The following is a 12406-nucleotide window of genomic DNA, read 5'->3' as shown; positions in this document are numbered from 1 at the left end:
TGAAATATCACCTTTGAGAAGCTCAGGACTAGGTAGGTTATCAAAATACACATCAATGAATCTTCTCAGTAATGCAGTTAAGTCATTATGGCCTTTTCAACAAATGCTGAATTAGATTCAGGGCTTGTGTAACCATGATGACAGACTCTAATTCCAGAAAACAAAAATGTCTATTACATTTATGTATAGTGGTAAAATATCAGAGTACTAATGAATGAAATGCATACACAGTGTTCGTTTATAACTTCTGAGATTAGAGGATAACTTGGGAAATTCTTTACAAGAATATGGCAAGAGCTTGCTGTCTCCTCTACAGTATATTTAATTTGTCCACCAGATGGCAGTGACCACAGCAATTGGCATGCCATTTCCACATCTTCAGAAAGTGTTTGCTCAAGAAACCTCCCATGTCAGAAATTATAAATGAACATCCTGTTATGCAAATACACAGTAACTAACAATGGTAGAAAAACTATGGCAGTGATTATGGATACAGGGCTATAAGTGCTCTTACATATTTTTATGAATTGGCTCCAACACTGTTGACTCAGGCAGGGTAGAGGGATATAAAAAACGACTAACAAAAGAACCTTGGTCCCTTTGTCTGGCCGACATTTTATGTGAAAGAAGTGCAATAAAGACAATTGTAAGGAGTCATGAATTTGTTCTTTTTTATAACAGTTAAGACAGTACTAGGGAATTCGATCCCAGCCCTTATGTCTAATCCCAGGATTTCGGGATTATACTTAGTAAATCCCGGGTTCCCGGGATTATTTCGGTATTGAGGTTTAATAAAAAATAAGAAAATCTTACAGAAATCAGCTCTTTAATCAACAAATCAAAATTTAGAAAAAAGTCAACATAATTAAAATTTAGACAAAAATTAACGTATTTTACGATATACACCTAGCTAATCTAATCACTCTAACTAATCAGACTTAGAGTCAGACTAACCAGAGTTAAAATCACTCTGTTTTTGTGTTAAAGTTATTTTTTTTCAAGCACCAGTGAGATCTCTTTAAACTTACATAAATTGAAAAACCTTTATGTAACAAACTATGCAAATAAATGTTGAAAATTAACAAAAATCTCTCTTAACATCGACTAAATAGACGACTTTCATGTAACAACCTAGTAAGAAGGTAGTAAAGTAGCTACCTTCTTACTAGCAAAAGTATTTAAAAATAATATTAATCAGTCACATTTTTCTTAAATTTAAAGAAAACTAATCTAATAGGAACATTCTAATTTGAATTGTGAAAATATGATCTGAGAAATAACAACGTATCCAGTGTCTCACCACCAAGTCTTCTCAATTTGTTGCACATATATATATGCTCTGTCACACATATATACACACGTGTGACAGAGCTGTGGACTTTACATCAATACTAGATAACATAAACTCACCTGACACATGTTACAATTTTGTTTAATCAACTACAGAGTGTATTTGACCCATAGAAGCTCTAAATTTTAATATATATGAGTTCTCGAGCATATTATTTATGTTCATTATTTAATTTAAATTGAATGCAATAGCCAGAGGCTTGTGGGAGCGCTCACTTAAGGGTGATGATATTCCTCCATTGAATGACTTATTAGAATTATTGAAGGGTCATGTTAGAACTCTACAGCCAACCAAAAGTGCTCTCGACTGTACCACAAAATCGATTGGCGCCCATGAAAATTCAAAAATACAAAAATGAAGTATATTACCACGTAACCCAGTGAGAACTGCTTGCCTATCATTTTAGTTCAAAATACAAGAAGTTTTATATTAAAATGATAGGCAAGCAATTCTGTTAAGAGTGAATGTTTCGCTTCATGCAGTCTATTTTGTAACTTTTTTAAAATGATGTCAGTCCCGAAAATCTCCGGATCAGGAAAACTTAATCCCGAAAATTTTGGGACTAAAAAGTGATTGGGATCCCGGGATCAAATCCTCTAGACAATACATATGTAAAAAAAGCATGCAATAAGAAAGCAATATAAGCATAAGCATGACTCATAAATTGAATTACCTTAATTTCAGTGAGTCAGTAAGACTAGAAAGATTACCTGAAAATTTAAATTGCAATTCTGAGATTTTGTCATCTACCCAAATTAGGAATAGCCAAATTCCTTCTATAGTATTCTACAGGAGTCTCTGCAGGTGCATTTGCACGATTCCTCTGTCTGTTGTAAATTCTTGTTTTGTTAGGTTCCACATCGATTTTTTGTGCCAAAGTGACTGCAACCTGGAACACTTTCCTGTATTCATCATCTGAGAGGTGCTGTCAGACTGTCGTGGCTGTTGGCATGAATTTTTTTACTCTCTTTGATTTGATTCACTTTTGCTTTCTTCTGGAAAAATGTCAGAATATTTGTCTCAGAAAAGAAAAACTTTTTTGCCACTATCACCACATCTATCACCACAAGACAGATCACCACGTAATGTATAAAACAAATTGGAAGCAAAGAAAATATCTCACGTGAGTTAACAGAACAATTAGTCCCTTCTTATATGAGTATTGAAAAGGAGATTAACATTTAAGAAGAAATTTGACTTTTGATGAAACTGCAAGCCTCTTCAAATAGTAAATTAAAAACATTTTTGAACCGTTTAGACAGAATGCAAGCATGGATTGAGAATATAGCTACAGCATTGGTAAATATTGAATCTAGGCTATCTGTCCTTGAAACTGATAAAGAAAAGATTTATTTTAAAGATGACAAATCAAACACAGAAAATTAATGTATTTGTAATAATCTGCATGAAAAGTTAATGAAATTAGAAGATAAAGAAAGAAGGAACAATATTGTAATCTCAAGCATAGAAGACAACAATAAATTGAATGATTGTTTAATTAAAGTTCAAAAACTTTTCAACAATAAATTCAAGGTTACAGATGTCAATATTAATAAATGTGCTTTTAGAATTGGGAAATTTAAACCTATTATAAAAAGACTGATTATTTTTGAACTGTTTGATTTTGAAGATAAATTAAAAGTTTATACAAATGTTAGTAATTTAAAAGACCTAAATATATTCATTAATGATGACTATTTGATGAATACCAGAGTTGTCAGAGACAAACTAAGACTATATGGAAAAGAAATGGATTTATAAGGAGCTAAGAATGTCAAACTGCATTATAACAGATTAATTATAGATAATAAGATATTTGCTTGTAATTACAAAGATGAAATTTTTCAGACAGATGAAGAATAGTTGTTTTTAGGAATATAATTTACAATAATAAATAACATAATAACATAAATGACAAGAATGACCAATATGATGATCTGTATTTGGATAAAGATGATAATATGGAACTTCTCTTCTACAATATTGCAGGTTTACATAATAAATACCGTTTCCCTAATTTCTGGAATCTGATATACAAAATGGATATATTCTGTATGGTGGAAACATGGCATGCATCTTCAGTAGTTGAATTAATGTTCTCTCATGATTATAAAATTTATCATCATATATCTCATAGCTGTGAGGGACCTGGAAGACCAAGTGGAGGCTTAATTGTCGGGCTTAGATTAAATACAGTATCTAAGGTTAAGCTGATGTTTCAGACACGATTTGTATTGATTTTACAACTATATGCTGACATGTTAACCAATATTCAGTTAATAGTATCCTATATTCTGCCTGATATAAGTATGATTACAAGAATACTTTGTTACTTATAGAAAACTTCTTGCTCCATGGAATTAACTTGATTTAATGCATGGATTTTAATTCTAGAATGGGACACCCTGATTATTTGTCATTTTTTACCAGTGATCATCATATTGCCTTGAGAGTTTTGAAGGATTCTATTGTTAATAATAGAGAGAAACTTCTCTATCATTTTTGTGAAAATAACAGTTTTGTGTGTTTAAATGGATTATTGCCAGGAGACAAAGAAGGTGATTATATTACCATGCAACTAAAGAAAGTGGTGTAATTGATTTCCTCATTGTGTCACAAGAAATAAATTTCATATTCTCAAATGATCTAAGTGTTTTATCAGAGATAGGCTCTGATCAGTTACCTGTTTTTCTTTCAATGATTCCTTTGATAACATCAGGAGTTCCTAATAGACGATATACTGGTAAATGTGCAATATGGAAGGATGAATTTAAATCTTCATTTGCTGTTAAATTGGATAAAGGTTTATTAGATGAATATGGAGGAAACCTCAAATCCAACGATCTGGTGGAATGTATAGGCAGTCTATCTAGATTTAATTTATTACATTAAATCTGTAACTTCTAAAAGTCATACAAAAAATGCATGATATGATAGTATGTGTTACTCCAGGAGGAAAAAAAAACCTATGGAAATTGTGTAAGAAAGTGAAAAAATTAAATACCAATGAATGTTATGTTTTGTATAAAAATTATTTAAAAGAATACAAATTATTATGTCAAAAAGAAAAAATAGTTTTATTTTTGGAAGTTAAATTGCAGATTGGTGACATGCAATAACTAAAATAATTTGGCAAATAATTAATATACAATTAAAAGACACAGTCGTTCTAAAAATCAGACGATCACCATTTTTTATTTTCTTGTAGTGTTCCAGAACGAATTAGACAGCCAGACCTTTCCTTTTAGGCTACTTAGCTGCCCATTTTTAAAGAGAGTTCCTTAAAACACAGAAAAACCAATAAAAATTAAAAAATTTTCTTAAAATTGGTATGGTAAATCTTACGATGTCTTTAGTTGTTCATCCTTATCCGTTCGGGGTTTCGGCTTTTATCTACTGGGGAATTGCGCTGGCGAATGTAGATTAAGCCTGGACGTCTCTCTGGTGATGAATTTTGACAAATATGTTTTCATTTCTGTCGGATGAATAAATATTTCTTTATACAATTAAAAGACACAATTGTTCTAAAAATCAGACGATCAGCATTTTTTATTTTCTTGTAGTGTTCCAGAACGAATCAGACAGCCAGACCTTTCCTTTTAGACTACTTAGCTGCCCATTTTTAAAAAGAGTTCCTTAAAACACAGATAAACCTTTTTAAAAATGGGCAGCTAAGTAGCCTAAAAGGAAACGTCTAGCTGTCTGATTCATTCTGGAACACTACAAGAAAATAAAAAATGGTGATCGTCTGATTTTTAGAACGACTGTGTCTTTTAATTGTATAAAGAAATATTGATTCATCCGACGGAAATGAAAAAATAATTAATAGTTTTAAATGTAACAGTTTATTACATAATTCAAGAGTTCCTTTGGAAAGATGGTTCAATTATTATGCTACTAAATTCTCTAAAGAACATTCTTTAATTATTAATAATGAACAATTTGTTGATGGATGTGTATAAAGTGTTTCCAATAGAAACAGAATATTTTACAGATTTTACACTGGAGCTAAAAGGAACTATTAACCATTTTAAATCTGGTACCTCACCTGGAATTGATTTTATTATAACAGAATATTTAAAGTGTTTTTCAGAAAATTTTTTTCTTACAACATTGGAAGTTTTTAACTCTATTAAAAGAAATTCTACTTTCCCGGAAAAATGAATTGAATCATTGATTATTCAAATATATAAAAAAGATGATATGTATGACCCCAAAAATTTTCAGCTTATATCTTTCATTCCTGTACTTGGAAAACTATTTGTCTTTACTAAATAAAAGGTTAGAAGAATGAATTATTAAAAATGATATTTTGTGTCAGGAGCAAGCAGATTTCCAACCTAGCTGATCTTGCCAGGATCAAATATTTGTATTAAATGCATTTGTGAGATCCAGGATTTTAAGGATATTTTATTCCATTTTTAAGAAAATTTTTATATAACATCTGTTGCAATTGTTATTTAAACAGTGCACAAGCTACATATTAAATAACCCTCCCTGTCAACAATGGATGAGAATCAATAGTTAGTTGCTAAATGATAACATCTGATCGTGAAAGGAGAGGAAAGTAAGTGACATTATTGCATCAACATGAGTCATCGCTGAACTAGCACCTGCGAAATCAACCTTCATTTCTAAACAACTGCTGATCACATGATCAATTTCCCAGGCTAAAGGCATAAAAGGACGAGACACCAAGAGTTCATCACAGGAAGCTTCATAGAAGCATTCACCTTCGTCCAAAGAGAAGATTTGCTCTCCATACAAGGATCAAGCTCATCAAATCCCAAGCAGACTGTGCAACCATAAGGAGAAACGACACATTCGCTATACAACTGAGGAATGCAATGAGGGCAAAGCCCATCGCATGACAACACCATATACTCCTTCATTGTCAATGATCAGCATTTTGAGGTATTTTGACAGAAATTTGTAAATTCTCTCTCCACGTTCGAGAAATTAGGGATAGTTTCGCGGCATTAGGGATAGTATTGCTGTATTTAGCCATATAGTTTGTATTTTATTTTGTATCCTAGATTAGATCAATATTAAATTTTGTTATGTTTGTTAAACTTGTTGTCTGTCTTACACTCGGAAAAACAGACATTTCCCCACATACCAATGCGCTCTCCCCACTCGACAGTTCAATAGACCCTCCTATTCAATCTTTGTTTACAATTGTGAGTTAGGACGTGTGTATTTATCCAAACTGGTGTCAGTTCCTGACCAGAAGCTGCAATCTTTTGAGTTGCATGTTTCTGATAAACTCCTAGCCATCCAATGGACATAGAAATCGGGTTCCACCAACCTGTGCCAATTAAGTGGTCATTAGGGATTGCCCCCTTGGCTCCTGGCTTATCTCACACATTGGTGCAATTGAAAATACAAAAAAAAGAGATGAAAATTTTATGGTGTTTTTGTAGACTTAGATTTGTTTTTGACACTGTTAATCATAAAGTTTTGTGGTCTCTATTAGAAAGAATGGGCATGTATAAACAGTTTCTTGGCCTTATAATTGACATATACTCCAAAGCTACTGCAAGAGTAAAATTAGACAAAATGATTGATTTATTTGGAATTGACATTGAAGTTTTGCAGGGTGAGATTCTGAGCCCACTGCTTTTTAACTTATGTTAATGGTTTAATAGTGCGACTTGCTAAATCTGATCTACCTGAGATTTCTCTCTCTGATCAAGTTGAGTTATATGTACTGATGTATGCTGACAACACTAATCTTTGCAGATACTCCACAAATGTTACAAAAGAAAATCACAATTCTAGAGGAATTCTGTTGTGACTATGGATTGACTATAAATGTTTCAAAAACAAAAGTAATGGTGTTCAAGAAGGGTGGTAGACTATCACCCAGAGAGAGAGAGATGGTCTTTTAATAATCAGTCTATACAAATCATTTCGAATTACATATACTTGAAGTATTATTTTCATCTTCTGGACAGTTTTTACAGGCTACAAATTATAGTATTTGTAAGGCTAAAATGGCACTTGATTCTGGCCTATTCTTTCAAAAGCTAAAATTAATTCTGCTCATCTATCTATATATATATAATCGAGACGAGTTGATAATAATAATAATAATAATAATCAGCGCAGAGCCCAAATAGTTAGGACTTGAAAGTTGAAACTTGGTACACAGTTAGGGTACGTCACGAGAACGCACACTAAGAAGGGATTTTTCGAAATTCCCCCATGGGGGAGAGGGACAGGATTAAGGCTTAACTCTTCCATCAACAATGGAAGTGTTACATAACAATGGAATTGCTAAGAGAAAGCAATGTGCAAGACACAGATGCAGTTTTTTTTGTTTTTGCGGAAAATCGAACATATTTTTAGACCCATCTAAAAATTCTCTAATTAGTCCGGAAACAGGGGGACTCAATTCTTGCATTCTGTGAAAACGAGTAAGGTTGACTATAACGTAATAATCTTAATCTTCGCTATCGTTACTTTTGCTCGAGCAACGCCGGGTCTACCTGCTAGTATTTATATAAAATTATTTCACTCAATGATTTCATGTGTACTACTTTATGCTTCTCCTGTATGGGTTGGTTTTCCTGCTTGGCATGTCACCTCTATGTACACCCTGTATATATTCATCCCGACTGTGTCTAGCAGTGTCAGGCAGAATAACGTTTATTTTGTCTGTCTGTCTGTTCGTCCTCCTGTATGGGCAATTAGTTATCACAGTAAAATGGAAATTGTTCTTGCTTTTTATCTTTGAAGGATTTTCTTGTTATACCACAAAATTTCAGCTTGCATGTTGCAATTGGAGTTTGGTATTTGTAGAATATTGGTAATAATAATAAAAACAATAGATTTTTATGGATTTGACTGTTGAAACTAAATGATAACAATTATGTTAAAGTAGCATATAACAAACTGTATAAATTGTGTTTAATGATGGATAATCTAAATATATAAAATTACTTCTCCTGACTGACTGACTGACTGATTGACTGATTGATTCATCATTATCCAGAGCAAACCACTGAACCTAAAGAGGTGAAATTTGGTACACAGTTAGGGTACGTCATAGAAATGCACACTAAGAAGGAATTTTTTGAAATTCCCTCGCGGGGGGAGAGGGAGAGCATTAAGGCTTAACATGAAGAACAGCCCCTAGTGTACTATTTTAGATGCAATTTTTTATTTTCAACTACATTTAGTCTTCATTGAGTACTTAGGTGTATTAAATTGATAACATTTCAGACATTGTTATAAATATTTTTATCTATTTCGAGTTTTTAACCAAATGTTCGAACTGTTTTAAATTCGAATTTGTTTTTGCATATTGGTTCGATTATAGAACAATTGTAAACGTTCCAGAAAATTGATCAAATTGAAAACAGTTCATCTGATTTTCAGCAATTCTCATCATTCTCAGTGGTAGGTGTTCTATAACAATTACTATAGTTGTTGAAATACTGAATATAAAAGGTGTTTGCTTGCAAAATCTGCACGGGCAAAGTCATGGGTAACAGCTAGTTATGCATATAACTGGATGTTGGCATTGAAAAATCTGTTAGATCAACATGGTTTATCATTTCTACGATTGTCTCAAGATCCTCATTTGATTTAAACATTAATAATAAAAGTATGTTGCAAACAGAGCATACAAGAATATTGGTCTTTGTTGGAAAAGAACAAGCATTTTCAATTATATTGTATTTTTAAAACAACTTATATGTGTGAGGATTATTTGTTTATAGACATAAATTATTATGTAAAACAATTAATTCTATAGCTGAGATGTGGTCAAAATTATATTTTGATGTATAACAATAGAGTAATAATAGACCCTGAGAGAATTTACAGTAACTGTAGTTTGCAAATGTGTGAAACTTGGGAACATGTTCTTTCACTGTATCAGATTTGAAACAAATATGAAACAGTATTTGACAAGATTTAAATTCTGGAAAGATATAATTAATTTATTGCATTTTTCAATAAATGATTATTTTTGTGTATTTTATTTTGTGTTGTCCTGTACTAAGCTATTTAATTAATTTGTTAAATTGTACTAACTTTAGTTTTTATGTAATATTTTACCCTTTGTAACAAACTAAAGTTCATACAATAAAAAATAGAATTGAATTGAAATTTTTAAACTGCTTTTTTCTTTTGCCTTGTTATTGACCATCTGCTCAATAATGTATCCTTAATTACTGTATGAAATTATATAAATTTATTTAAATACATTAAGATAATAACATTAATATTAGTTATTCAACTTTTATATTTCAGAATTTTTAACTTTTTGGCAATTGGAGGAATTTACATCTTTTAAATTATAAAATACTCTCATTTGTAGTATGTAAATAGAAATTTAATTTTATACAAAAATTTAAAAACTGGAAAACTTTTCAATCTTTTAAGTTTTTAGAGTGGAAAAAGTTTTTAAAGAAAAAGTTATGAATTTGATATTTTGTAAAATGAAATATTCAGAAGGAAATTAATCAGATTTTTTCATCAGTGGCTTAGTAATCAGTTATTCTATAGGGCTGACCAATCATCAGTCTTATTGAATAATGGATTAATAATAAAAATCTTTAATTTTATTTTATTTAATGCGAAAATTATATCAAATAAAATTACAAAATATTATTTTATGTAGGTACTTCTCTGGATTTTGGGTCACAAAAGTGCAATGGAAACAAGAAATTTCCTAGAGGTATTAAATCAAAAAATTTTTATAAAAAGATAAACTTAAGTAATTTTTCATATTTTGAAAAAGATATTGCAAATTTCATTTTAAAAATATAAAGAAACCAAAGGAGAAAATTTTTGTAAAAAGTATTTCACTGAATCAATTGAATGTTATTTTTTTAGATGTATCAAAAATCAACTACTTCATAGTACAAAAATAAATATCATAAGAATAAAATTTTTTAAAAATCTTTTTAAGCATAAATCTAACTTTTAATGTTTGTCAATTTTTACAATATAATTTATTGATTTTGTTCAATTATGACATCAAAAATAATTATTAAATTATATAGAATTTCTGTGAAATGTTTTAATAATACATTGATCTATTGAAATTTTTGATCTACAGAGTCAGTTTTATATAGATTTTTAAATTTATAGATTATCAAAATTTTATTTGATAAATTTCAATAAATTTAATGATTGAAATTTATGAAATAAAATGTTACAGATTATATAATTTTTGAGATACAGTTTTTGAATTATAATTTTCAACTTTATGATTTCTGGACATGAAATATTTTTTTGTTTGATGCCTGAAATTGAGAATTCAAATTTTTCTTTATAAATAAATTTTATTTAATTTTCAAGCATTCTGATAGAAAAAAAATCAAACAAATAATGATAATAATGATCAATCTTCATATACAATACTTTATAATGTACATGGCTTTAGTTGACTTTACTATTTCTTTGACTAAAATAAATTAATTTTAAACACACCTCAATTGCTTAAAATTTTAAATAGGATATTGTAAGAGTAAAATTTTAATCTCTACATAGAATTGTTGAATCCAGACTAAAAATGATTCATTACTTCTTAAATTACTTTTGTATATAAACATTTGTAAATTTTATTATAGTTAAATTACGCTATTTTAATTAATATGCCTTTGTGTCTGTAACTTAATTTAAATTTATCTCATCTACTAGTACTTTATCAATTAACAGGACTTATTATACTGGATTTATGGATGCAGCAATTAGGTCTTACAGATCAGAAATAATATTGTTTATTTAAATCATCTGAACACATACACTTTAATATTGTGTTCTGGACCTGTTTGTCAGCAGGCATTTAAAAGACATTTTCTACAATTAAAATAAATTTTGTTACAATCATAAATAAACATAAAATTTCTGACAATAAAACAATAAAATTCTTACAAATTCTGGGTTTTTAAACACATTCCTAATTCCGAGCATATTCAAAATCAATATTAATCAAATAATTCCATATGTATTCCTGTTTTTTTTTTAAAACATAAATAAATAAATTAAATTAATTTTTTGGTTTAAAACTTACATCATTGATTGTTCACATTCAATTAAACTTCACCCCAATCCGTTCTAATCCTTCCTTTTATACGTCTCCCCTCTCTTTCGTCAATGATTCCTCTCTATGATTGGTGTAGCTCTCTTCCGGTATTGTTATTTATTCTATCCATTTGTTTAATTATATCGATGTGTTCGTATAATTGTCTTTTATAATTATTTTCCTCTTTGTTCCTTATTTTCTTGGTATTCAAATCAGTTTTGTAACCTTATGAATTACAGTGTATCTATGGGAATAGATAAATAAAAAACTCATGCCAAAGTTATATAGTCTCTTGAGTGCACGTTCCATTTCTTCAAATTCATTCTTTTTCGCCTGAGGATGACAAACTTATAATCATCTAAAGAGCTTGCGAGATAAGAAAAACTGTGTTAACATCGAACTCAGTGCTAATTATCAAGAATCTATGGGAACATGCATAGGTCCAAAACTGGCTGAAATATCAATGATACAAATTAATGAACAGATTAGAAATATAGAAGGCGTTGAATAGGTATGTTGATGACTGTATAATAATTTTTGATAAAAGAAAAACTAATGAAAATATAATTATAAAAAAGGCTAATAAGATAAAAGAAAATATTAAATTTGAACTAGAAAAAGAAAAACAGAATAGCATAAACTATCTAGATATAACAATTGAAAGAAAAGATGATAGACTAATTTATAAAAAATATGTTAAACCTATACAAATTCCAAAAATAATTAATTACAAATCAGTCATTCCAGTTAGTATGAAATATAACATATTTAAAATGTATATGAATAAAATAAGACAAAGAACAAGCAAGGCTGAAACACAAAAACAAGAAGAAGAAGAAATAATTAAAATGTTTATTCTAAATGATTATCCAAAATACTTCCTGAATAAATGGATAGGAAAATTAGAAAATGATGATAAACATTTAAAATTAATGGATAAAGAGAAACAATTTGTTGAATTAAGGTATGTTCCAAAGTTATTTGAAAGAATTTAAAAAGTAGTAAGAAGTAGA

General features: G+C 29.7%; 1 protein-coding gene across 2 annotated transcripts in view; it reads left to right on the top strand.

The window, feature by feature from the left end:
* Nucleotides 1-12406, top strand: part of LOC136977786 (cytoplasmic polyadenylation element-binding protein 2-like) — a 173168-nt gene that overhangs the window by 58496 nt on the left and 102266 nt on the right. For both annotated transcript variants that reach the window (XM_067273345.1, XM_067273346.1), the window contains exon 4: nt 9984-10040. In XM_067273345.1, coding sequence (XP_067129446.1) covers nt 9984-10040 — 57 coding nt within the window. The remainder of the gene's footprint in view (nt 1-9983; nt 10041-12406) is intronic.

The sequence above is a fragment of the Centruroides vittatus genome, unplaced genomic scaffold (assembly GCF_030686945.1).
Source record: "Centruroides vittatus isolate TY-2023 unplaced genomic scaffold, ASM3068694v2 contig_474, whole genome shotgun sequence".
In the NCBI taxonomy this organism is placed as follows: domain Eukaryota; kingdom Metazoa; phylum Arthropoda; class Arachnida; order Scorpiones; family Buthidae; genus Centruroides; species Centruroides vittatus.
The sequence above is the reverse complement of the archived record's forward strand: the minus strand, read 5'-3'. Positions and strand labels throughout refer to the sequence as shown.